The sequence below is a fragment of the Oryctolagus cuniculus genome, chromosome 18 (genome assembly GCF_051225735.1).
Source record: "Oryctolagus cuniculus isolate XC-2025 breed Fujian yellow rabbit chromosome 18, ASM5122573v1, whole genome shotgun sequence".
Classification (NCBI taxonomy): Eukaryota; Metazoa; Chordata; class Mammalia; order Lagomorpha; family Leporidae; genus Oryctolagus; species Oryctolagus cuniculus.
In genome coordinates this window covers 14,100,406-14,126,422 of record NC_142884.1, presented here as the reverse complement: position 1 = coordinate 14,126,422, position 26,017 = coordinate 14,100,406, and the positions used below count along the sequence as shown (strand labels likewise).

Sequence of the window (26,017 nt, the reverse complement as noted above, 5' to 3'; positions counted from 1 at the left end):
TCCTCTTTAGAATGGGCAGCCACACAAGTGTGTTAAACAGCTTTAATCTCGGTCATTGCGGCTTCTCGGCACAGTAAGAAATATTGCACATGATCAACATGTTTTGTTCTGGGGATGGGGCATGGGTGGGGGAATCACCTTCTTAGAAAGTACAACCCAAGTTGGGAGGGCAGAGGGGGTGGGGAGGGAACCCTCCCCATGCCTGTGGCAAAGTGCAGGAGCCCCCACCCCCAAACTAACCTGAGTCCAGCCCCTCTGGGGAAAAAAGGGGTACATGAACTCCCCCTACTCCACAGGCGCCTCCCTGTGGCCGATGGCCCGCACTACCCTCCAGCCTGCAGCCCTCTCACGAGCCATTTTGCATAAAGTACAAGTGAAAAGCTCTGAAGGTCATACTCCAGGTTCGGTACAGGGGCTCAGCGGAGGGAGACTGTGCCCCTGCTTTCCCTCAGCTGCCCCCCAGCACAGGGTGGGAGCTGGGGGGGAGGGGTATATACATGAGGAGCAGGCCTCATTCCACCCCCCAACTGGAAAGGACAAATGGCTTTACTGGGGAGGAGGTAACCATCCTGCCCCCCCATTCTTGCCACCTATGTACTGTCCATGTCCTGATGGGGGGGAGGGTACTGTGGGTCCTGGGATCTTCTCAAGGGCCCCTCACCTGCCTGTGGCAGCTGTGGAGGGGCCTGGGGGAGGGGGAGAGGTCTGGGAGACCCCCTCCCAGCCAGGCTGTCCAGGGCCCGGCTCTGGGGGTGGAGGCAGTGGCGGGGCAGCCTGGGCTGTGCCAGAGTCCGAGCCAGGGGAGGTGGGGTCAGGGCCCCCAGCTGGGCTGGGAGTGGGGGCAGGGGCAGCAGCACTGCCCGCAGGGGGTGGTACAGGGAGAGGGGCCTCCGCCCCTGGAGGCTGCTCCGTGGGCGTGGCTGCCTGCATGATCTTCTGGCGCACCTCACGGATCTTCAGCTGCAGACAAACCTTGGAGGGGAAGATGTCTGCGTAGCGGGCCTGGAAAGCTGCTGTGGCCTGGGCTGGGGGCAGAAAGGGAGAGAGGGCAGAATGAGATGCACGGCTTGGATCCCACTGAGTGACCCAAGACGCTTAAGACACGCTCACCTGATGGGAAGAAGCCATGGTCCTGGAAGAGCTGCATGACCAGGGCCCGGCGCTGGTCCAGGGTGCGCCGCAGGGACGAGTACGGCACCTTCTCGTACTCCAGCTCCCCGAGCACATCCTCGGCTTCTGTACCTGCTCGGACAAAGCAGCACAGCCAAGGCTAATGCAGCCCGCCTGGGCCCCCTGGCTGCCACTCGCGTGTCCAGCCACGCCCTCAAGGGATTCTACTTCATTCAAGGTCACTGTGGCAATCAAGGACGCTGGTAAGCCTCCAGACCCCACCCCTCTTGCAGGCCCTGACCTGTCCGGTCGAAGGTGAAGATGTCCCCCTCGCACTTGGCACTCTTGGGGGTGTTGGGCTCCGAGCTGCAGCTAGAGCGTCTTCTCATCTTGCGCTTGGGTGAGGTGGGGTCCTCAGGTGCCGAGTCCAGGTCTGCTCACACAGAAGCGGGCTCAGTGGAGACGGCCCCGCGTTCCCCCTTCCTACCGCAGGTGCCCGGGGTCACCTACCCGTAGAGTTCTTCCTCTTCTTGCGGTAAGAGCCCAGGATGGCCCTGGGTGAGGTGGCCAGGGACTGCAGGGTGGGCGAGGGCAGCACCTCCTCAGGCCGAAACTCCGGAAGCTCCGCAAAGCGCTCTTCGAAGTCCACCTCCGACAGGACCCTGCTGGAGAGTCGGCAGGGTCACCTCCACTGCCTCTGCCTGTGGGTTTCCGCTCCCCCGACCCCGAGCACTCCGCCCAGGCTCCCAGCCCCTGCTCACTTGTCCACGGAGTCAAAGGTCTTCTTCAGGGGCGGGGGCCGCACCTTCACCTTCTTGCCAGCACTGGCCGCCTCCTTCCGCTCAGGGGTGTCCCCGGCCACCCTCCCGCTGCTTCCCTCACTGCTGCTCCCAGAGGTTGCAGCTGGAGCTGGGGCTGGACTGGGCGGGGTGGGAGGCTCCCCACGACTCTCCAGGCCTGGCCCAGGGATGCGCCAGTCTGAAGATGAGCTGGGGAATTTGCTGGCCTGTGGAGGGGACGGGCAGGGAGATGGAAGACCCAGACTCAGACTCACTGGGGCAAAGACCAGGAACAAGACTAAGCTGAGACAGCCCAACACGGACCCCTGGAGAAGGTCCAGACGCCAGATGGGAAGGCATCCAACACACACGGTTGAGGGAAGAGCGAGCCGAAAGCAGACAGCAGACTGAGGGACGGCAGAGCCTCGGGTGCTCACCACGGTCTCAGGGCCCTTGGTGCTGGGCCGTTCCTCAGCAGGTGGGGGTGGCGGGGGGCTGCTCCGGGCTGTGGGAGTCCAGGTCTCTGGGGGTGGTGGAGGGGCCGGTGGGGTGGGCTGCCCCTCAAGCTCAGACTCTAGAACAGTTGGCTCACGGACTGGGCCAGGTTCCAGAGGCTGCCGGGTTGCAGGGCCAGGCCGCCCGGAGGCACCTGCCTCAAAGGAGCCCACGGGAATGCTGGCGATGGCGGCCTTCACTTTCTGGGGGGCCTTTGGGCTGGGCCGCTGGGCCTTGGGGGCCACTAAACTGTAGGTCATGGAACCTGCCACAGGGAAGAAGAGCCTTTGTTGAGCCAGGCCCAACTGGTGCCCATCCCCTGGGCCCCAACTCACCCTGCTCTGGGTGGTGGGTCTCACACCTACCTGTGGCACTAGGGAACGGACTTGTGGGAGCAGGGGTGGCAGTGGCAGGAGCTGGTGGGCCCTTGGGCAGAATGGTGGCAGCTGGCGGGGTGGTGCTGGTGGCCACAGTGTAGACCAGGCTTGGGGGGGCCTGGGATGGCTGGGCCAGGGGTGCTGAGGAGGAGGGTGCAGGGCTGCCAGGGTAAAATGCCGTTATGACAGGACCTCCAGGGGCTGTGCAGGCAGGAGGCAGCTGGGGGCTGGGCACAGGCGACACGCCCACCTGGCCAGGAGCCAGCAGTGGGGCTTGGCCTGCTGAGGAGAAAGGGTGAGTCAGGGACCAAGTCAGGGCCCAGGCTGCCTCAGTCAACCCTGGGTCCCCAGCACTGCCTGTCAGGCCGCCCCTCACCTGAGAGCAGGGGCTGCACAAAAGCAGGGCCGCTGGGCCCCAGCGAGGTGAAGCCTAGAGCTACGGAGCTCGTGGGCCCGTACGAGGTGACTGTTCCAGCCTGACTGGATGCGGGGCTGGTGCCCAGGGGCAGCGCGTGCCCACCCGCTGACTGCACGTAGGTGATTCTGCCACAGGAAGAGAAAAGGGGGTGGAATGAGGTGGGCAGACCTCGCCTCACCTCACCCCTGCCACGGCCTCCAGGGGAGGGCTCAACTTTGCTTACCTTGTGGAAGAGGGCAGCAGAACCTTCTGGGGCTGTGAGGTGGGCCCGGGAAGCGTGGCTGGGCTCAGGGGCGGCCCCAGGCCGCTGGGTGTGCTCACAGACACTGGGGTTAGCTGGATGATCTGCAGGCAAGAGCAGCCATGGGCTGGGGTAAGCTGGGCCCAGAGAGGACTGAGATGGGTGGGGGCAGGAGTTCCAAACCAAAGGCAAGGAACAAAGAACTGGGAATCAGAATGGGATGAGAAAGAGGACAGTGGCAGAGGCTGGGACAGAGAGCAAGGGGGAGATACCAAGGACTCAAGGGAGAGAGGACTCACAGAGACATCAAAGATGATGGCGAGAGAGAGTCCCTAGACAGACCAGAGACTGAAGGAAGGGAAGACACAGGGACCAACAACCAGCAGGAGGAAGCAAAGGCTAGGATGCCCTTACCTTGCTGGGCGTCTGGGCGCCGTTCTGCACAGGGACTGAAAAGGGCGGGCTCACCAGGGGCAGTGGCTGGCCAGCCCCTCCGCCCCGCACTGACACGCTAGGGGCGGCCAGGGGCACTAGTACCTTCCCAGGTAGCAGCTGGGCTGAGCCACCTGGGGGCGGGGCCTGCACGGGAGAAACTGACTGGGCTGGAAGTTAAGAGGCAAGAAAGGAAAAGTTACAAGCGCGCCCAACAGGCCTGTGGCCCCTCTCCTTGCGCTGCCCAGCCCAGGCCTCACCTTTGGGGGGTGGGGCGGAGGGTACAGACTGCAGGATAGGGATGCCAGGAGTGGGTGCAGTGGCGGCCAGGACCTTGCCGTTGGTGGAGGTGCCCGGCGGGAGGGTGAAACGGATGCTGGTGGTGGGCGCAGGGCCGCTGGGAGCCGCTGCCTTGGTCCCAGGGGCTGGTGCTGGGGCAGGTGCCACTTGAAGCTGCTGGGGCAGCGTGGGCAGGATGTACTGCACCTGGGTGATACCTCCAGCCTTGCCCAGGGCACCTGGTTGCAGGATGCCCAGGGGAACTGGCCCATTAGGGCCACTCCCAGCACCTGCTCCTGAGCCCGAAGTGGTCCCACTGCCAGGGGCCCCCTGGGCAATGAACTGGACAGCTGGGGGTGCCGGGGCCCCATAGCCTGGAGTACCCACCAGCAGGTTGGTGACAGTAGCAGGTGCCTTCCCCACAGTGCCCAGTAGGGGTCCAGCCACCAAGTGTGGGGCTGGTGAGGTGGCTGCTGTTGACTTTTTGTCTGAATACACTAGGCTGACACCTAGCGGGGAGCCCCCAGGCACCCGGGACCCTGTGCCCATTTCAGTTCTGGCACCTGCTGTGTCATTTGGAGATGCCTCGGCCCTGCCAGCAGCGGGGAAGGGCTTAGAGGCGATGGGCACAGGCGTGCTACTGACCGGCCGCACCACATTGGTGACCATGGTGGCAGCAGGGCGGGACAGAGGGGCTGCTGGGGCCCCATAACCCAGTGATGGGGTTGGGGCTGAGGGCACGCGGGCTCCACTGCCCTCCCGCTCTTCCTTGTTTGGGGGTAGGACCAGTGTCTGTAGGATGCCCCCTCCCCCACTGGGAGGCGCTGCAATGACTGAGGGACCTGGTGGCTCCAGGCCCCCCACACTTTCAGGTCTCTTCCGTCGAAAAGTGGCAGGATCCGTCGGGAGGAACCGGGTGGCCTTGGAAGGAGTTGTTGGGCCCCCAGCCCCAGGGGGTGGAGGCCGGAGTGGGCCTGCTGTGCTGCCCGGACCAGATTCCTGTGCCTTGAAGGTTCCTGAGCCCAGTGGGAAGGAGGCAGCCGCTGAGGTTGAGGAGGCAGCCGAAGAGGAGCAAGAGGAGGACGGGGTGGGACAGTAGCCTTTGCCGAAGGCTGCAGGTGGATCCGGGGGCCCAGGGGGCTCAGAGTCCAGTGTGGGACGGCAGTGGGTAAAGGAGGAACGGATCACAGGTGAGAACACCTTCCGACCAAAGCCCTGGATGGAAGGAAAAGGGAAAGCCATATCCACATCAGGAGAGCACCGGCACCGTGCGGTCACCCAGGCCAGCCTAAGCCTGCACTCCCGCCAGCTGAGGCCTCAATTCACCCTGCCCGTGACTAATTCCCCACGGAGCAGGGACCCTGTGCCCTCCAGACCTCGGCCTCCCCCTCTGCCAAGTGTACCCGATAGTGAGTAGGATGGGACAGAGCCATGTTCCATGCCCTCACCTTGTTGCCCTCTGGGTCTTCCCCAGAGCTGTCTCCACTCTCACTGTCGGTCACCCGCTCCTTGCACTTGAGATCAATGTCAGTGGTGCCAAAGCCATCGTCAGCTGAGAGCAGAGGGGACAGTGTGGGCAAATCTGGAGCCTGGGTCCTGCCCTGAGCAGACAGGAAGTGTGCCATCTAGGAGGACCACTCCTCGGCCCGAGGGCTCTGTCTGCCCAGTGCAGGAGCCCAGCAGCACATGGCTAAGAGCACCTCACCCTGTGCCTGATGGTCTAGCCATGCCCCCTGGTCCTCTGGGATTCCCACCAAGCTGGGGGCTTCCAAGAGAAGGGCTAGGTTTATTCAACAAGGCCTGAGTCTGTAACACTCACTCACTCACTCTCTCTCTCTCTCTCTCTCACACACACACACACACACACACGCACAGTAGCAGGAATGAGAGCCCACCCTCTTCTGCCACCCTCTGAACCTTGGCCTGCTGGTCCCTGCACCACTCACCAATGACATCATCATCCCCTTCCTCCTCGCAAATGACCATGCGTTCCTCGTCACTGGTCATGTCCTCACTGGCTGCGCGCTGGGAACGAGAAGCGCGGGTGGGTAGCAGTGGAGGGCGTCCACTGGCCGCCAACGCACCTCCTTCCCCAGGGGCTGCAAAGGGGCCTGGAGCTCCATACTGAGTGGAAGGCTTCGGGCCAGAGTATGATGCAGGACCTGACACCATCTGCAGACAAGTGGGCAGGGAGGGTTCAGTTGGGGCTGCTGCCTTGGGCACCCCTCTCTGCCCACCCCCTAGTGGCCTGCCCCCCAGACCTGAGTCAGTTCCTGCAGTGCCTGGCTGTCTACTTCCCCACCATCCAGGCCATGCACCCCACTGTGGGAGAATGCTCGGGGCCGGGCCGAGCCAGGTCCCCCGCCAGCATGCAGCCGTTCTGGCCCACACGAGCTGTTGCCTGCAGCCTTGGTGTCCGCGCTCAGGAGCGTCTGGGCTGCGACGGACAGGAGCTCAGAGGACACTGGAAAGTAGAGGGGGTGGCGGTCACAGTCAAGAAGCCTCACACCAGCACCTGGACTGGCCAAACCACCCACACACAGACACAGAGGACCGGTGGAATTCCTGAGCCACCTGCTGGAAGGAAAAAAACAAAACAAAACAAAACAAAAAACACCCACCAGAGCAGCATCTCCCGCCTGCTGTACCCGCCCTGCGGGGCCACAGAGAGGCAGCCCCTCTGAGAGCAGGCGGGCTCAGAGAGGGGCACCCGGGGACTGGCCAGCTGAGCAGCACAGGCCTGCAGGACCCGCAGTGCCCTCATGTGACAGAGGCAGCGACATCCCCAGTCACAGAACTGCAGGGTCATTCCAGAGAAGCACCCAGAACACTGCCAGGCACGCCGGACAGCCTTGAGCAGCAGCACGGCAGCAGCGGAGGGGGCCCTGCACGGCAGCGATGCCAGCCACGCCGGCGGCCTGGGAGCCAGCCACGCCGGAGGCCTGGGAGCCAGCCACGCCGGAGCGCGTAACTTCTGAAGGGGCAACTCCCTGAGTCTGTGACTTTAAGCACATGAGCGCACGTCCTCAAATGGAAATAGGGTGTTTTTGAGCACTAGACACCAGGTTCCCCACGGTGCCTGGTACGCGGCAAATGCTCGAGTACATGACAGTGGACACGGAGACTGCTGTCGGCCCTCCCTGGCTCCTCCACGTGAAACCACTGCCAGCCCCCTCATCGCTAAGTGTCCTCAGACAAAAGCAACAGAGCAGAGAGCAGCTTCTGGGGCGGGGGGCGAGCAAGCAAGGGTGTCACTGGCAGCTCTCAGGGAGGGAGGTGGCAGGGTGGGAGAGCCAAGGGGCTGACTGACCCCCAGGGGCAGCGGCAGTGCCCGTCTCCGACATGCTCCGCTCCCGCGTCTCCTTGTGCCCTCCTGCCAGCCCCAGACTCGTGGGCTTGGCCTCCGAGCTGGACTTCTTTCGGTCCTTGTTGCACCACTTCCAATCTGGGTGGGCCTTGAAGTGGGCTTCCTTCACCTGGCAGGAGAGGGCAGGGCGACCCTTCACTCACCCAACCCACGAGGGGGAGTCGAGAGGAGCCAAGAGGAGGCGGCGTTACCTGGAAGGCCAGATCATGATACTTCTGCTTCTCCTTGGGCCCCAGAGCGTACCACCACTCGCCCAGGATCTTGCTGACGGTCCGGTTGTCCTGGTTAGGGTGGCGCTGGTGGACCAGGGCCCGGTGCCGCTTGCTGAAGATCATGAAGGCATTCATGGGCCGTCGGATATGGTCCTTCTCTCGCTGTGGTAAACAGAGCCCAGAGCAGGGCAGTCAAGAGCAGGGGGACGGGTTTGACAGGCCGCAGGGTGAGCAGGGGGCAGGTGGAGGCCAGGCACCTTGTTGGGGCTGCGTCCGTCCTTCTCGGAGGACGAGTCCCGCTCCTTGGGCAGGGCGCTGAGTGACTGGGTCCGACGCTTTCCAGGGGGCAGAGGCAACTGCATCTCAGGAGACATGATGGAGAGGAACCTGCACGGGAGGGGACGCAGGGACAGTGAGGGCCCTGTCTCTGGCCACTCCACCCTCCAGTCCCAGGCTCTGGGGCACTCACGCGTCATCATGGTCACTTTCTGTCTCGCTGTCCAGCCGGGGCTCTCCAGGCGGGCCAGAGGCCTCCTCCTCAGTGGTAGGAGGAGGACCCTTGCCAGGTTCCACCACCCCCAAAGTGTGCGGGGGTCCAGGCCCTGGGCTCTCAGGGCATGTGGCTCCAGGGGGCCGCCCAGGGTCAGCATTTCCTGTCCCACCCGGTGGCTGCTCATGAGCAACAGCTGCCGACTCAGCAGGTTCTGGGGGCAGAGAGGTAGATCAGAGGGCTCCTGGGCCACAGAGACCCCCCCATCCCATCCCTCGTCTCGACCCCCTCCTCACACCTTTGCTCTGGTTGGAGGCTACTGGATGGCTGGCAGGTTGCTGGGCTTCACTCGGCTGCACAGAGGGGTCAGGCTGGCTGGGTGCCAGGAAGGGTACTAAGGAGTGCCAAGGGAACACGGCCACAGAGCGGGGCTCCACATTCGTCCACACTGCAGGAGGGAGCCAGGTGAGCTGTACGGCAGCAGCACTTGGCCCTGACCCCCAGCTACAGCTCATTCCCACCGTGGGAACAGGTGGCTACACCCATTCTTCACACCCCTTCCCAAATCCCAGAGCCTCCCAGGCTTGACCCTGAGACATTCAAAAAAACTACTCCCAGAAAGACTTCCTAGATTTCTGAAAGAGACAGAGGAGAGGGGAGAGGGGAGTGGGGAGTGGGGAGAGGGGGGAGAGGAGACGAGAAAGCAAGGAAGGGGAACAGTACTCAAGCCCCACTCCTCCCTCCCCGACAACCTCCACCAGGCCAGCCACCAGGGACCAGGCCAGAGGAAGGACTGGCTCCTGCTACAAATCGGGTCACGCTCGGCTGCCATCCCACCCTCCCAAGGCCCCAAGACCTCAGCCAGGCTGGGGACCCTTTACCCGTCTTGCCACATTCCCCACACCCATGCGGCCACCTGACGCAACCCCTCCCCTTGGCCTCACACGCCCTTTCCCTCTCCTGAGGCAGAGGGTCCTCTCTCTCCTGCCCTCCAGTTCTCTGTCCATAACCCACAGCCTGGGGTGTACAGGGAGGTATTTCTCCCTGCCTTCCTCCCCCTACCAGAGACCCTGGGGCACCAGACCTGCCCTTCCTGCGCCAGCACAGGTGTCGCCAGCAGCTCGCCCCGCTTCTCTCCAGAGAGAATCTGCCATCCATGAAGAGGCCTCACAGCCCACCCTCCCTCTAAACTCTCCAGGGTCCAGCCCCCTTGCCCAGAAAGAGGGGAGGGTGTGGTAAACCTTGCAAGAAAAGGCAGGGACAATAGGGCAGAGGAGAGAATGGTTACAAGTCTGCCGGCGGCAAAAGTGCCAGGTGTTTCCTTGAGGATATGCACAGGAAGACACTTCCCGCACCCGGGGGGCTGGTCCCAGGGGTCCAAACTTCAGCCCCAGGAGCTGGGTGGCAGGAGGGCAAGGCCCTGGGCTGGGACTCACCCTGGCTGGACTTCTGAGCGGAGCCTAGACTGGGAGTGGGCTTCCCCTCTTACTGCCTGGCTCCCTGGGGGAAGTGGAACCAGCAGAGCAGCAGAGGAGGGAAAGAGAGAGAGGCCCCTGCTCGGGGAAGACGAAGAAAGGAGGAGGGACACGCCCTAGCCCTGGTCTCCATCGCGCCAGGCCTCCCCCGACTCAGATCCACCTGACCTGACGTGACCCCCCCACACCCTGTGCCTCCAGCAGCCTGGACCGGAGGAGCCCGTAAGGCACCGGCTTAAGGCCGGATTCTATCAGGGGCTGACAAAGGAAAGAGAGGACCTCAAGGAAACCAGGGACAGAGACCAGGGAGACAGCACTGGAGGGGCGCTCCAGACCACACAATCCTGTCCCCTAACCCCTAACCAGAGGGCACTGGGGGCCCAGAGGCCTCAGGGCCCTCCAACCCCAAAACAGCCCCCCAGGGATCTGTCCCTCCCTTCACACAGACCGTTCTCATCTGTGAACGGGCCTCATTTTCTGGGAAGTGGAGAAGGGGCCCTGTAGACAATGGGGGGCAGTCCTATGGTCCTGCCCCCTCCAGGTTCTCTGCAAAACACACCAGACCACCACTCTGCTCCCAGCAAGCGTCCAGTCCCAGGCCCCACAGGTCGATCAAAGCCCCCTCCCCGACTGGACTCCAAACCTAGGACCAGCACGTCTCATGTTGCTCCTACTCCAACCCACAGTCCAAAGCCAGTTACGCCGCACCCCTTGCTTCCAATTCCAACGGACCTGTTCCGTTCCATCACTCCAACACCACACCTGTCCCAGGTCCTCCCCACTCCTCACTCCAGCGCTCCGATACACTCCCACCTGCCGACACTAACCACTCGGCTTGGCCGAGCTCCCTAACTTTCACCCCTTACTCTGCCTCCACCGTCCTCACACTACAGCCCCATCACCGTCACTCCGCACTCAGTTCCCCGACACCTTGACCCCTGCCGTCCCAGGGCCCGGGCGCTACTGACCGAACATGCCGAGGCCACGGGAGGCCGCGCCGGACGCGGGCATCAGGGGCCTGTGGGCCGAGTACATGGTCCGGCGCGGGGGGGCCCGTCAGGGGCTCGCACCTCCTCAGCGGCCGACGCCGCTCCGCCCGCAGCCGGCTCCTCGGCCGTCGCCGCTCGGGCCCGGGGGGAGCGGGAGACCGTCGCCGCATGCCCCCCCCGCCGCCCCCCTCCGGCTGCCCCACGCGGGGGTCTCCGCCGAGCGCGCCTGCGCACAGCGCCGCCTGCCTCCCGCCGCCCGGGGGGCGGGGGAGGTCAGCGCGCGCCGGCCCCGCCCCGCCCCCCGGCGCGCGCGGGGGCCGTCACGGGGCGCGCGGCGCGGGGGCCATCGGCGCCGCCCCCTCCCTCTCCCTCCTCCCTCGCGGAGCCCGGCGGGCGGGGCAGGCGGGGCGGGGCGCGGCGCGCGTGCGCGGGGGCGGCCCCCTCCCTTCCCCGCTCGCTGGCTCGCTCGCTCCCTCTCTCTCCCTCCCTCGCAGCTCCGGCGGGTAACGGCTCTGGCCCCGCGCGCCCCGGCTGCCGGAGCCGCCGCCCCGCCTTTCCGGGTCCCGAGCCCGCGGCTCAGCGCCGGGTCGACCTCCGGCCCCAGGCGGGCAGACGGACCAGCGTGCGTGCGTCCGTGCGCTCCGAGCGAGCCCCGCGCCGAAGCACCGCCGCCTCCCCGCCCCGCCACTACTACGCGCTCCCCTCCCCCCGCCGCGCCTCCCCCCGCCCCTTCCCCGCTTCCCCCGCGGCCTTCCGCGCAAGCCCGGCCCCCCGCGCGTGAGCCCATTGGTCGGTGCTGCCGCGCGCGGGTCAGGCCCCGCCGCGCCCGCCGCCATTGGCCGCCCCGGGGGAACGTCAGTCATATGCAAATAAGGACAGGGCGGGGCGGGCTCCGGTTGGCCCCGAGCCGGCTGGGGGCGGGACCGCGGTGGGACGGTGGCAGGGAGGGCGCACTGCAGTAAAGGCACCGAGCCAGGGGGGCGGTTCGGGGAGCTGCGCTGCGGAGGCCCCGAGGTTATGTGTGGTGCTGCGTGTCCAGCCCGGGCGAGGCACACTCTCACGCGCGGCTCGACCCGCCGCCTGCACGGCCGCCAGTGCGCGTCCAGCCCGGACCGACAAACTGCGCGCGTTTGGGCAGCCGTCCCCGAGCCCTTACAACTCTGTCTCACAAGCACACACACTCCTCACAGACATACTTTCATGCCACACCCATTATCTCTCACACACCCCAAGGGCACAAGTGCCCTCAGTCCTGCACCCACGCTGTCACACGTGCCACGCCTCACACACCTGCTCACCCACCGCCTGATACATGCCCTGTCACACAGGCCTCGCTGACACCCCTCCGCAGCACACCCCCACCGGCCCACACAGACCAGGGATGGAACAGGCAGAGCTCAGCACAGCCACCGCTGGTCCCTTGCACATGCCCCACATCCCACCCACACAACCACACTCACACTCAGCCTGCCTAGCACTCCACAAGACCCCTCCTCATCGTCACACACTCCCAGACACCATCACTGACCCCACGCTCTGGGCGCCCACTGCCTGCCTCAGCACCAAAGCCAGCCGGGTATACAGAACACCACGGCCATCCGCAGCTTTTCAGCCAGTGCCCTGACGTCCACTCATCTGCCAGGCAGGGGCCCACAGAGCACCACCAGCCCTCATCAACCCCTCCCCACAGTAAGGTCCAGGAGGAAGAAGGGAAATGGCCACTGCCTGGGACTGAATCCTCCCGCCCACCTAGGGAGCTTGACCCCGCCCAGTGTTCAGGTGAGAGACTGAACAAACTGCCAGATCCTGCACCCAGGCTGGGACACCCAAGCACTCCAGCAATGGAACCTGCTCTGATCTTGACTTCGTGCTGGACACAGGCAGGGCATCCCAAACAGGTCCAGGAACTTGGTCAGACAATGATACAGAGAGAGGGGTGAGGACAGAAAAGTGAAGACGGCACACAAGGAGCCTTGGGCAAGGGTTTCGGGCCCACCAGGCAAAGAGGCTGAGGCCTTGGACCATCCAAGAGGGGCACAGGGGCCAACCCACTAAGGGTAGAGGCCTGGGTCCACAAAAGCGCCCGTGCTTGGGACGGGGCTCCTACACAGGAGCAGACAGACCCTTTCCCCAGCCCATCCATCTCTGACAGAGTGGGAGGCGCAGAGAGGGGGCAAAACCCAGCCATCCGGGGCTCAGAGGGGAAGGAAAAGTCTGTGGCCCCCTGACCTCCAGAGGCTGCAGGGCCAGACACTTGGCTGTAAGCCTGGAGGGGCTAGAGGGACTATTAGGTGACTGCCCCCTCCTCCCTTGCAGCCCCAGACTCAGACCCTCCATTACCTCACTGCCCCAGGGACTGCAACGTGAGGCAGAAATCAATGTGGCCGCTATCTCCCCACCACTGCCCCCTCCTCTCCTCACCGGTGAGTGAGTCACCTACTGGCAAGTTAACCCTTTCCCCACTGCATTGCAGCCCAGGGGCAGAGCTCAGCAGAGCCCCACCCTCAGCTCCCCCCCTTCTGCTGGGTGAAAAGGAGCCGGGCATGGCACAGGAGGGAAGAAGGGCCCCACACATCTGGGAGGGTTGCACATCTGGTAGAAGACACAGTGCCCAGGGAGGAGGGGTGGGAAGGGGCCCCTTTCGGGGCAACCAAATGGGGGCCCAGCCTGGCAGGGAGGGGCGGGGATCCGGGCGGGAAAGGCCCCCCTGCCCTGGGCACTGGGCCAGCCCTATACTTAGCTTCCATTGTTCAGGGTGGAGGAACCCTGGGTGGGGGTGGATTAGGAGTGGAAGGGCGGGAGCAGGTCCCATACCCAGACAGCTCCCCCTCTCCAGCCATCCCCAGCCCTAACTGGGGCCTCCCTAGCTGGAAAAGGCTGTAGCAGTTCCCCAAGCCAGGGCCCCAGCCCCAGCTGTGAGGCAGCACACCAACACTCACTCAGGGCAGGTAACCCCTGCACCAACCCCGACCGAAATCCGCAAAAATGCTTGGCCCTACACAGCTCCCATTACACTGCCCCTCCCACTCGGGGCCTGGGGACAGGTAGCCCAGACGGAGACACCAACAGCCACCCCAGGCAGCACAGGCCGAGGCCTGCCCAGAGGCCCGGGGCGGGCAGCCAGGCAGGCTGGCTGACGGAGGGACCGTCACTCGTGGGCCCCATTTATTGAGCCCCGAGGCGCCGCTCCCCCGCCCTGCTCTTCAGGCCTGGGTCCCCGCCTCGGCTCACCACCCCGGTGTCCCCAGCTCCCCTCACCCGCTCTCCACATACACACCCACCCACCCACCCACCCCAGGCGGCGTCGGCGACGGCCAGGGTTGCCTGGGGAACGCGCCCAGGATTGGGCTGGCGCGGCTAAGCAGGGATGGGGACTAAAAATAGCGCCCGAGTGAGTCAGTGTGAGTGGGGCTGGGGGAGGCAGGAGGACCAGGAGGGAAAGAGAGGCAGGAGAGTGGTGTGGGGGAGGGTCCCCGGGGATTGGGAGAAGGGTGGGATGCGGATGGAGTGTGGGATGGGGGTTTGGGTGGGAGGGGGTGCACAGGCGCCGGGGCTGGCAAGGCTGGTCGGCGCGGGTTGTGGGAGGCGCCACGGCCCGGCCCGGGCGGAGGAGGGGGCGCCGCCCAGCGTTCCCCTCCCTTCCCCGCGCTCACGAGATTTTCCACTCGCCGCCTGGCTCCTGGCCAGGCCCCGGCAGGCCCCACAAAGCCGCTTTGTGCTGGGAGGGCGGGCGGGCGCCCGGCCGGCCTGACACCCACGCGGGCCGCGGCGGGGCACGGGCCAGCTGGCACCCGAGCTGTCTGCGGGGCCCCCCCACCCGGCCCAGGACGCGGCTGCGCAGGGGTTAACGGCGCAGGGCGGGGGAGTGGGCCTCGGCCAATCGGCGGGCGGCGGGAGCGATGGCCGCCAATGGGAAGGACGGAGCCCGGCACTGGGGGCCGACCCCCAGGGGTGAGCGGGAACCCACACCTCCAGGTGCCGGCGCAGGCTGGGCGCGGCCCTCGCCGGGGTGCCGTCCGGATCCCTAAAGCCCCAGGTGCACCCTGTTTACCCTTCTACTTCGGGGAAGAAATAAGCCCAGAGTGGGGGCAGCATCTTGCAGTCGGGAGGTGGCAGGTTGGGATCTGAACCCAAGTCCACTCAGCTTTCCTGTCCTCTAACCGAAGTCGGGGGACAGGGGTTCCCTGCCTGGGCCCTGGCGGGGAGCGGGGTCTGGGGACGGGGTGCGGGCGGAGGAGGCGGCGCGGCGGGCTGGGGTCCAGCCGCCTGCGGTGCAGCCGCTGCCGCCGGTGGTAATGGGAGCCAGACGCCGTCGCCGCCGCTAATGCGCCTCCCTCCCGGCCACTAATGGAGCCATTAATGCCCGGGCGCCGGGGGCTCCGGGACGCGCACCACCACCACCCCGCCGCTCCCCCGCTGCGCATGCGCGCGCCTGCTGCCCTGCCGTCGGCCGCCGCCAGGAGGCAGCCTCGCCCCAGCAGCGTGCGGTGCCGAGGGCTGCGAGTCTACCACCAATCACCAGGACTCACAAGCCCTACAGCTCCCATCTTTCTCCGAGCCTAGGCCTCCGTCACCTCCCGGACAGTTCTCCAGAGATTTCTGACACCCAGATGGCAACCTCTTTCCTGCCCCTGCTTCTCAGTCTGTCCTCCATGGCACCCTTTGGCCGGGCCTGGGCTCTTACGGCAGCTCCAGTCCCCACTAGCCACTCGAGTTCATGCACTTTCACCCTTCCTGGACTTTGCTCAGGCAAGGGCCTTGGCCTGGCCTGCCCTCGCCCTCCATTGCTGGGATAGACTCACTCCTCATACTTCAGCTCAGATGCCACCCCCAACGAGAAGCCTATCTGAACCTCACTCCTCCCGTCCTCCCAGTATTCCCTCCGCGCATCCTTGAGCTGCCTGCATCCACATCTGTCTTCCAGTCCACGTCCCCAGGGCTGCTGAGGCAGAGGGACGAGGGAGCTGGCTTCTCGTGGTGGAGACGGGTTCGTGGTTTGGGGCCAGAAGAAATTATAGTAGGCAGAACCTGGATCTGGGAGTCAGCAGTCCCAGGCTCAACCCCCTTGGCCCTTCCCTAGGCCTCATTTCCCTCACCTGGCCAGGCATGGTTGGTGGGTGCTGCCTTGTGTCTGAGACCTACCTGCTGGGGGCGCCTACATCAAAGACTCCATTGAAGGAAGCTGGCACCAAAGTCTAAAAGGCCAGGGTGGGGTGGGGTGGAGAGGGTGATCGGGGCCATGCCCTGCAGCAGGTGGGTGGGCACAGGAGCTGCTTTCCTGCCGCCCCCCTGCAGCCGGATCTCCTGACTTGCTTCCTACAGCCCCCGCCTTCCTGCCTAACTTGGGAACAGGTGCTTGGATGGTGGGTGGGCCTACGAGATGGATCCTGACACTTATTAGCCAGTTTGAGGGACAACAGTGGGCACCTAGAATTTGTCAAGGAGCAAGAGTGGGCTGGATAACTCCCCCAGGAAAGGAGCAGGGGACCCAGTGCCTAGCAACTGCCCACTGTCGGAAAGGCTCGGAGCACCTGTTGTCCACAGGCTGGGATTGGGCAGCAAGACTATGAAAAGTGGGAGGGGGAGACCGGGGAGGATGCCACAGTTGGTCCAGAGACGCTGGAGCCCAGGCGAGGAAGCCAAAGCAGGGAGACGCTGGGCTGAAAGCTCAGATGAGGGCTAATGTCCAGGCAGCCGGACTCCGAGGAGGACGGTCACACAGACAGAAGACAGATCAGAAACAGAGAAAGACACAGGAACCCAAGAAAGAGACAGAGGCCCAGGAAAGGGGGCGATGCCTGTCCGGCTGTGAACTGGGAAGCAGGCCATGCCAGGAATGAGGCTGAGCCATCTGGTCTCCTGGGCCAAGGCTACAGGCCCTGGGGCGGGTTCCTCTCCTGAGGAGCAGGCGGGAAGAGTCAGAGGGAGGTGGCAATGGCAGCTGGCTGGCCATGCCATGCACAGAATGTGGAGAATGCCGGCAGCCTGCCCCAGCACGTCCCCCAGCGGAAGCAAATGCCTGGCGGGGGGCAGGAGCCGGCAGCCTGCCCTGGGCCGCCCCCTCACACCTGCTGCCCTCTGATGGAGGGTCAGGCCCTGGCACTGGCGGGCAGAATGCACAGGGACCGTGGCCTCACTAGGCCTGGACACAATCTGCCTCATCTGGACCTCAGGGGGAGCTGGCCCCGAGCTGCCTCCCTCCTAAGGGTTTAGGGAGGCGTCTGGGAGAAGAATGAAAAGGCCGCCTGACCCTGGGGGCAGCCTGGCTGCATCAGCGTGGGTGTTGTCAGGAAGGCTGCTCAGAGCCGCCAGGACAGGCACTCGACAAGTCCTGACGACTGGGTGGCCTCCAGCAAAGGGCCTCCCCTCCCTGAACCTCAGTTCTACCCCTAGACAACAGGACTGGTAATCTTTGCTTTATGTATCAGGTGGATTTGATCAAATAGCCCCAAGCCTAGAGCTGCACACATGGTGCAGCAACAAAGACGGGTTACTGTGACTGTTATCATCACCATCACCGACAGTGCTTAAGAGCCTGGGACCTGGAGCCAGATAGCCTGGGTTCAAATCCCAGCGCATGCTCTCTCTCTCTCTCATCCTAGCTGGCTGACCTCAGGCAAGTCCCTGTCCCTCTACCTCTCCTCTCCAGCGACAGTTTCCTCCTCTGGGCGCTGTGAGGATTCAGTGAGTGAATGGTGGCAGAACCCACGGACAGAGCGCCAGGCAGACACACGGCCAGTGCGCGGTGAGAGGCGTCTCTGACCGCTGGGTGTGAGAATCCCACAACGCACACGGTGGACACAGGTGAAGGGGGTGGGTTGAGACACTCCGCCTCAGGTCCTTCATCTAAGGACAAAAATCCCCACTGAGTGTGACCTCCTAGCAACCATGATAACAAAGGTACAGAACGTCGAAGGCAGGCACACAGCTCACAACCCCAGTCTATGAGCAGGAGCGGCATGTGGAGCCCCCTTGGGACCCTGTGCCGTGCCATGGGAGCTGGGCCTGGCTGGAGCCATGAGGACAGGCCCTGGCCTCACTCCTGAGCTGGTCCCTGCCCCAGCCCCTTGCTCCCCTTGCTGGTGGTCTCTGGGACCCCAGCCCACCCTCCGTGGTGCAGACGTGGTTGGATCTGCACTGAGCTTTCCCCAGCACCCTGTGCTCTCAGGATCAAGCTCACAAGTCTGCTAAGGGTGCTCTCCGGCCTGACCCTTGCTCACCAATCCCCAGCCACAAACCCCGGCACTCGCCTACCTTCTAGGACCCCTAACTGCGCAGACTCCCTGTCCTGCAGATATCGACTTTTGCCTCAAGGCCTCTGCACAAACTTCTCTGGGCCTGGAGGTCCAGCCTGCCTTGCCAGGTTCCCGCCCTCACACCCTTCATGTTCTAGTCCATGGGTCCCGGCCCCTTCGTCCAAAAGCCCTCCTGACCTCAGGCTCAAGTGGCACCTTCCCTGGACTCTCCTGGCCTCCCGGCTCCCTCACCCCACCCCCGAGCACTCTGGTCTCACTGTCTAGGGACAGGTCTGCCTGCTCCATGACCCCGGAGGGGAGGCGGTGTCCTCAGCACCCTCTAGCACGGCCCTGGGTCTGCGGACAGCAGGAAGGTGACAGCACCACCAGCCTGCCGTGGCCCCCGCTTGCCAGCACCCCTCAGAGAGGCCACTCCCCTCCGCCTCCTCCCAGGAGGCTCCTCCGCCTGTGGCTGCAGGTTCCACCTCATCTCCTGCAACTCTCGGCTTACACGCCCTGTCCTGAGGGCAGCCAGGCTGGATTCACACCCAGAGGAGAGCCCAGGATGTGGCCAGCTCCCCTCCACGGCACTGCCCGCACCTGTGATGTTCACTGGTTGCCGTGGTCCCAGTCCTGCCACCTCCCAGCAGAGGACCTGCCAGGGCCGCAGGCTCCCATCTATAATCCAGCATTCAGCTACGTGGTCACAGGCCAACCTGCCCGAGTTTGAAGGCTGGCTCTGGGATTTAGCATTAGTCACGTGACCCTGGGCAAGTAACTAACCTGGCCTCAGTTTCCTACGGACAGGCATAATCCATTAGGGTCATTAAGACAAAATGAGCTAATACTGGCATTTGGAAAGGATTTGGGACAGGGTCTGTGTGGTCAATCCTGTATTATGGGGTGGGCGTGAAAATCTGGGCGAGACAGCCATCCAGGGCTTGTCACTGCAATGCCCCACCCAACCTGGCACCATAAGCCATGGCAGCCGTCACCATGACGGTCGTTCTCCGCGGGGCCTGACCTGGTCTACACTCAACAAAGGTCTGCTGACTGGTGGCTCCCCAGAGTGAAGCCTCTGGGAATGGCGCATCGAGCCCGGGCAGTCCAGTCCCATGCCTGACCTGCACATTCCCACTGCGACACCTGTGCAGGGGGGAGGCCAGCCTCCCCTGAGCTGCTCCTGAGGGCCTCGCCCCAAGAGCCCAGTTTGCAAGTGGCCCTGTTCAAAGTGAGCCCCTGCCCTGCCCACCCACCTGCGCCTCTTACCTGTTCCAGGCCGGCCCATGATGACTTCCTTCTTGGGGGCAGGATGGCCGGTATAACTGCTGGGCACCAGGACGGGCAACAGGGCGGCAGGTGAGGGGTGGAAGGCCACGGGCTGGAAGGGTGAAGAGGCCAGGCCAAAGGTGGGCATCGGCTGGGCCACGGCAGTCGGCGCGGCTGGAGGCACGGTGATGGGCACGGGGGCCGGCAGAGGTGGGGGCAGGCCAGGCTTCCCACTGGCCACCCCGGGGGGCACTGGGGTCTCGCGGCAGCCCCGCCCAGGTCCCCCGGCCCGTGCCTCACCGGCAGCGCCCACCTCCCCTGGGAATTTGGAGGGCAGCGGCACATCGGGGTTGCGGACAATGACAGGTGAGTCCCGCTGCACAGCAGGCACCCTGCGCACGGAGGGCCCCGGATCCGAGGTCAGGCCGGCAGGTGGGGGCAACAGCAGCAACGGCGAGGGCTGGCGGGAGCGAGAGAAGGGCACAGCAGGCGACACAGCTCGGAAGCCAGCCGGGGTGGAAGGTGTAGGGGTGTGAGACACCGAGTCCACACCAGAGTCTAGACTGTCACTCTTGGGGAAATCGGGGGCGGCGCCTCCACCCCCTGTGCCAGGGGCCCCCAACGCCCCTGGGTGAGGCAGCAGCTCTGTCTTCCGCCGCCCGGGGCTGATGGGCACGGTAAAGGTCAGGTTGGTCTGGAAGGTGGGTAGGATGCCAGAGGAGTGCCGCTCTCGGGGGGCAGGTGGTGGCGGGTGAGGGCCCAGGTCTGGTGGCGTCAGCACGCCTGCCTTCGGGGTGCTGGCACTCAGATGGCGACTGCGGACGGCGGTGCGCTGGATGACTGGTGAGGCATTGATGGGGCTGAAGTTGGCCGGGCGGAAGCCGAAGAGGGGCGAGGGCGAGGGTGACGGGGCCGGCGAGAAGGGTGACTGCGTAGAGACGGGCGAGAAGGAGGGGGTGCCGGAGCGCGAGCTGCCCAAAGACACCAGCATCACGGCCGCCTCGCACTCGTCGAACTCAAAGCGTGACAAGTCAGCGGGGGCCACCAGGCGTGGACGTGAGTCCCCACGGGCTGCCACGCTGCTGGCCTCGCTGTCCCGAGATGTCTCGTCACCCCAGTCGAACTCGGTGCTGCCCTCACGGGCTGCCACGCCAGCCGGCCGCCCGGCCCCGCCTGGCCCGCTGTCCGCCAGGCCCTCCATCTCCTTGGTTCGCATGGACAGGTGGCGCGAGCAGTAGCCCCGCCGCTGGGACTCCTTCATGCAGCCGTCTCGTGAGCACAGCCGCCGCCACTGCTTGCCGTTGAACTTCTTCCGGATCCCGTTGGGGGTACAGACCACGTCGCCCTTCTTGTACTTCTGCTGGGCGGCTGTCAGCGGTGTGCGGGCCCGGGCGGCCGGCGCGGCCCCCTTCTCCAGGGAGGCCACGCTGCTGCTCCGGCTGCCGCCCTGGCTCCCCTCCTGGCAAGGTGAGGGCTGCTCGCCAGGGCGCCCGGGGCCCGCGAAGGCTGGAGACTTGGGTGGCGGTGACAGGAGCTGGGGCGGGGGCAGTGGGTGCAGGGCCGGGGTGCCCAGGGCCGGCGGGTGCTTCTCCTCACCTTCCTCACAGGGAGCCCCCAGGCTGCTGCCAAAGCTGATCTTAGAGACTTCAGCATCCTCGGGCTGCTTGGGGTCCAGCCCAGCAGGGCAGGGAGGCAGGGGGGCCCCCGGCTCGGCCTGCTCGTCCTCGGGGCCGGAGTGGGGCTTCCTCAGCAGAGCCTCAGGCTCCCAGGGTGGGCGCAACAGGCGCAGGCTGGAGCGGGCCACCCACACAGCCTCCTCGGGCTCCCGGGGCAGCGGCTGGGGGGGCTGTGCTAGGGCGCCCGGTGGGCCCGGCTGGGAGCTGGGGCCAGGGCTGAGGAGGACCTTGTAGGCCGCTGGCTTGGAGGCCACCTCCACCACCACACCCTCACGGTAGGCAGCCATGCCAGGCTCCACGCACGTACAGACGGCAGTGCCCACTGCCAGCGCACCCGGTGGCGGCGTGGCATCCAGAACCACATCCACACCCCCGCCTGGCACACCCTCGTAGAAAGTCAGGGCCCGGTCGCCAGGGAACTGCACGCCCAGGTCCTGGCTTCGGCGCACCTGGCGCACAACAGCCGGCAGGAAGAGGCCATCGCTCCGCCGGGCCAGCACCCGCTGGGACCGCAGCTGCCGCAGGTCATAGCCGCCGTTGGTGCCACTGGGGGGCCAGGGGCCTGGACCACAAGCCTCAGCTGGCTCGTCCTCCAGGTCCGCGGAGTGCTCGCTGGCTGTGTCAGTAGAGGAGGAGCGGGCAGAGGTGGGCGGCCGCGGGGGCACAGCCAGGCCGCCGGCCTCCTCGGGGGTCCGCACCCGCTCTTCAGGGGCCCCGGCGCCCCCACTGCTGCCAGCCCCATGCTCCTCCACGTACTTCTTCTTGGGCGCGCGAGACTTGAACGTAGCCGTCTTACGGCTGAGTGAGGGCTCCCAGCGGCCGGCCTCCCCGTCCCCTTTGGGGTCCTCAGATGGACCTGGGGCCGGGTCCCCAGGGTGCAGCTCTGGGGCCGGTCCCTCAGCCCCAGGGCCCCGCTCGGCCTCCTCCTCTTCACCCTCCTCAGCCTCTCCTGGCCCCGGCGGCGGCTGCTGCTGCTGCTGCTGCTGCTGCGCCTCGTCGTCTTCCTCTTCTGGCTTGTCACCCTCCCCAGCCCCGCGCCGCCTCAGAGCCTTGGCCCTGGTGGCTGGTGGGGACTTGCTGCCGCTGCCGGGACCTGCAAGGCCTGCGCACGCCTTCTTCATTGGCTTCATCTTTTGTCCACCTGCAGGGGGAAGGCCAGACAGGGATCATCCGGAGCAACCCAGTGTCCCCCAGGACTTCCCCTCTGCGGAGTCCACCACCTCAACCGTACGATGCCCAAGCCGTCCCCCTTGGCCGCCCTTGACGCCTAGGCACGGACTGGCACAGACACCCTGGCTCCCTGGGGACACTCACACACGCCTGCTCTCTGCAGAGCACACAGCAAGCCTGCACGGGGAGCACTAACAGGTCACACCTATAGAGCGCCCCCTCTGTCCCGGGACCTGTGCTCAGCCTGCCTTCATGAACTCATTTCATCCCGACCACAGCCCTGGGGGGGGCGGGTGCTGCTGCTATCAGCTCCATTTTAACGCTTTGGGAAACCAAGGCACAGAGAGACTGGGGGACTTGTCCAGTAGCAGCCAGTCAGGAAATGGCAGGGCCAGGGTCTGAACGCAGGCAGTGTGGCTCCAGAGCCTGCACTCCCAGCCACTTCAGTGTGCGGGCTCCCTCGCACTGTCACCGCCCAGAGGGCACACACATGCGGTAAGGGAGGGAACTGGGACGTGAGCCTCTCTCCTCCAGCCCTCTGGGCAGCCTGACACGGCCAGGCACTGTGGTAAAGGGAGGCCAGGCTCAGAGTCCTCAGAGACGGCTGCCCACTCTGCCCTGCACCCCGGGCCTGCCAGGTACAACCCTGTCCCCAGATCCTGGCAGAGAGCAGGCAGGGGCACGTCTGGTGCAAGAGCTCACACCCAGCACTGCCACGGGGCATGCATGAGTGCACGCACGCGCACAAACACACACACACTGGCACACACGTCATCACACAGCGGGACACAGAGCTGCACCCCAGGGCTCCTCGGTCCCCCTGGATGGGAGCCCGCCCCTCCCCCACAGCACCCAGCCCGACAGCAGCAAGCCCAGCCCCCCTTCTCCCCCGCCTCCCGTTCCTGGCCTGCATGTATCCCGCCCTGGCTGGGCTGTCTCTGGCAGGGTGGCTGAGTGTCCCAGCCCCCTCAGGCCCCCACATAAGCCCTCCAACTCCAGGTGGGGATAAGTGGGATAAGGTCAAAGGAAGCAGGACAAGCCCAGCCAGCCAACCTCACCCACTTCCTGAACAGTCATTACTGCCCGCCCCCTTTCAAGTTGCCCTGAGAAAAGGGGAAAAAACTTCACTGTGAAGTGACTAAGAGAACCTGGGAGGCAAAGAAGGGGCCCCCAGGAGGGGCGGGGGGCTAGGACCAGGATCCAACACGACCAGAGGCACCCCGACTCTGTCTTGGGGCTCTCCGGGGACCCTAACTTCAGGCCCTCCACTCGGGTCCTGCTGTTCTCGTGGACCCTGCAGTCCCAGGCCTGCCCCTTCTCTGGGCCAGTCCCGTGGTCCTCACAGACAGAGCCTGGAGGGCCCCACGCTGCCCCCCGAGTGCCCTGGGAGTTGGGCAGCCATCAGTGCCTCCCCGAGCTGCCGGGTCACCATCCGGGGGACTGAGATCTGGCCCCAGTCCTACCCAAACACAAACCTTTGCATACCCCACCCAGGGCCTACAGCCACACTGCAGGGCACCCCTGCACCCTGCTGCCTGGTCCAGCCAACTCACCTCAGAAGCCAAGCCTCTTTGCTTCCCCTGGGGCCTACTCTCTGCCCACCTCTCTCTGGATGACGCCCCCAGCCCCAAGGCCCCGTGGGCCCTCACCTCCCTCAGGATCTCAGCAGTCCCTCTTCAAGCCCAGGCCAGCCCAGGCCCTGGCTCTCTGGGGTCTTGTGCCCTCTGCTCCCACCAGCCCTACTGGAACCAGCCTCTCTGCCACTCTGTCTCTCATCCTGTCACCACCTCTACCTCCACCTCTCTCCTCACAGACCCTAGGCCCCCTCCTCTCTCACCTCTGCTTGCCACCCCCATTTATCTCTGTCTCCTAGTACTCTCAGTCACTCTCCTGTCAGCCATCTCTGGACCTGTCACCTTCTCCCCCCATCACCTCTCCTTGTCACCCCCTCCAACTCTGTCCCCTCCCTCTCCCTGTCACCCTTATCTAGTCCTGTCACCCCTCCACTCCTGTTACCTGTCCTCTGCCCACCACCCCGTCCCCCAGTCACCTTTGCCATCACCCTCCCCCCTCCACTTCCTCCACTCCTTCTCCCCTTCCCACCATTCCGCTCACCCCTTTCCCCCTGTCCCTCCTCCCAGTCCCTGCCACCTGTCCCCCCTCGGCCCCCAGCCCCCCTCAACCCCCTGCTGTGTCAGCCCTGGCCCCGCCCCTCACCTCGGGCTCAGCGGGGTTTCGGGGCCGGGGGCCCTGGCCCCGGCTCGGTCCGGTCCGGTCCCTCCCCGCCCCCCCTCCGGCTCTCCCTCTCGATTCTCCCTTTTTTTTTTACTCCAACACACAAAATGGTGAATGGACCTGCAACAGCTGGAGTAACCAGCCAATCAGCGGCCACAACCCCGCTGACCGGCGCCAGCCTAGGCCAATAGATTTTCGCAACCTGACTGACTCCGCCTCTCGGCGACGAGCGACGTTCACAGCAACCAATCGCGCCCAACGGGCAGCGCTAGGGGGAGGGGCCAAAATCCAAGACCAGCCTCCCTCCGGACCGACACCAACCTGAGCCTACGACCGCCTGATCTGCCTAGGGCCCTGCCCCACAACAAGTGATGGACATCAGCGTAGACCAATTGCAGACTGTCTTAGTGGTAAACGACGAATACAGTACCCAGTCGTCATGCTCCATAGGCCGGAACCCGGCCCCTGAGAGGGACAGTAGCCAATGAAATAAAGGAAGGCGGGGATAAGCAAAGATCCCTCCAATGAGCAGGCTCAGAAGGCGTGGCCCGAGCGTTTGTTGACCGGCTGGTCGCAATTCCTGCTGGGAATCGTAGTCTTCTCACGTCTCTGGCCCATAGTCGACAATACTAGGCAGACTACAACTCCCATGTGACAGAGTGCCTGGAGCACCAAAGAGCCCAGGCGAGGAGAAAAAGTCGGAAAGGGCAGTTCCTACTAAGTGTTACTGGACACCAAGAGCATCTTAGACCCAGGGCCCCAACTCACCCGGATTCCTGGCTCTGGCGTCGCCAGTGGCTCCTCTCGGCGGCGGCGGTAGCGGCACGAGGGGGAGGTGCGAGGAGCAACCAACCGCCACCCTCGAACCCCGCAGCCAATCAGCAGTGGCTGGGGCGGCGCAATGACCTCACCGGTTCTACTCTCTTACCCCTCCCCCACGTGGTTGTTGCTGCCGGTAGCAGAGTAGGGAAGTTTGCGGTGGGGGGAGGGGAGGAGAACCAGTGATGTCACCTTTCCCCCGCTTGATTGGCTGTCGGCGGCCTGGTCCACGACCAATCAAGGGTCTCGAAAAGTCTGGCGCGGCCCCGCGGAAAGCTCTGTTGCCACCGGGAGGGGAGAGGACGCGCACTAGTCGGGTGGCGCGCGCCGCAGCGCGTGCGGCCTGGGGCTGGGGGACCCTGGGGCCAAGTCACCTTCTCCAAGACTTTGACTTTCGGGACGGCGCAGTTCGCCGACCGCCCTCTCGGGTCCGAGATACAGGACTGACTTCCCACGGCCCTCCGTGGAGAGCGACACTTGGTGGGTGTTTACACCCGCGAGGAAGGAGATTTTTTTAAGCCGGGGGTGGAGTGTCACACTGTGGATACGGAGGGGAGGGATATGTCCTGTTAGTAGTAGATCCGTGCTGCCCACGCACGGGGTCCACACGTCCACAGGGCACCCGTGCGTGCGGTGCGCACTGGACTTGCCCTGGACCTGGGCTGCCCGCAGCCTGGTGCGCCGGTCGCGAGGTTTCTCTTCGTCCGTGATGGGCTCCCAGGGCTGTGTCTGCCCGAGATTTGTACCAGTGCTGAAGAAAATGTATCTGACCTGTCGCAGGCCCTAGTGTCCGCGGGTGAGAGATCGGGCCGTGGCCTGCAGCCATAGAGGAACTGTCAGTCGGCCAAGGGGGTTCAGTGAGTGTGGCGAGCCCTTCACACTTCCCACGAGGAAACACTGTCCACGGAGGAGACGCCTTGAGACTGTGGAAGCTTCACTGTGCATAGTA

The 26,017-nt window shown here is 64.9% G+C and overlaps 1 protein-coding gene across 11 annotated transcripts; it reads right to left on the bottom strand.

The window, feature by feature from the left end:
- Positions 1–28: 28 nt before the first annotated feature.
- CIC (capicua transcriptional repressor) lies at positions 29–25,156 on the bottom strand. 11 transcript variants are annotated; one of them, XM_089318769.1, is made up of 21 exons: positions 25,018–25,156; positions 19,169–21,985; positions 8,499–8,648; positions 8,180–8,414; positions 7,968–8,097; positions 7,690–7,872; positions 7,442–7,607; positions 6,393–6,595; positions 6,078–6,303; positions 5,580–5,683; positions 4,113–5,346; positions 3,835–4,022; positions 3,403–3,524; positions 3,138–3,304; positions 2,750–3,040; positions 2,327–2,649; positions 1,872–2,116; positions 1,621–1,775; positions 1,412–1,543; positions 1,111–1,242; positions 29–1,025 (listed from the first exon to the last, which is right to left on the bottom strand). In XM_089318769.1, the coding sequence occupies exons 2-21, from the start codon at positions 21,972–21,974 to the stop codon at positions 658–660; spliced, it is 7,560 nt and encodes a 2,519-aa protein (XP_089174895.1). In that variant the 5' UTR covers positions 21,975–21,985; positions 25,018–25,156; the 3' UTR covers positions 29–657. The 11 variants fall into 11 exon arrangements, with proteins under 11 accessions (XP_089174895.1, XP_051692417.3, XP_051692416.3 ...); XM_051836457.3 differs by having other exon boundaries at positions 2,750–3,043; positions 25,018–25,144; XM_051836456.3 differs by lacking the exon at positions 25,018–25,156 and adding an exon at positions 24,232–24,349 and having other exon boundaries at positions 2,750–3,043.
- Positions 25,157–26,017: the final 861 nt, after the last annotated feature.

What these genes read in the sequence shown, in the direction of transcription:
- CIC (XM_051836457.3), bottom strand. Translation starts at nt 21,974, where the DNA reads ATGAAGCCAATGAAGAAGGCGTGCGCAGGCCTTGCAGGTCCCGGCAGC. An exon ending in CACTGCAGGAACTGACTCAG is followed by an intron (nt 6,304 to 6,392) that starts GTCTGGGGGGCA and finishes ACTTGTCTGCAG; the next exon opens with ATGGTGTCAGGTCCTGCATC. An exon ending in CTTCACCTTCGACCGGACAG is followed by an intron (nt 1,243 to 1,411) that starts GTCAGGGCCTGC and finishes TTGTCCGAGCAG; the next exon opens with GTACAGAAGCCGAGGATGTG.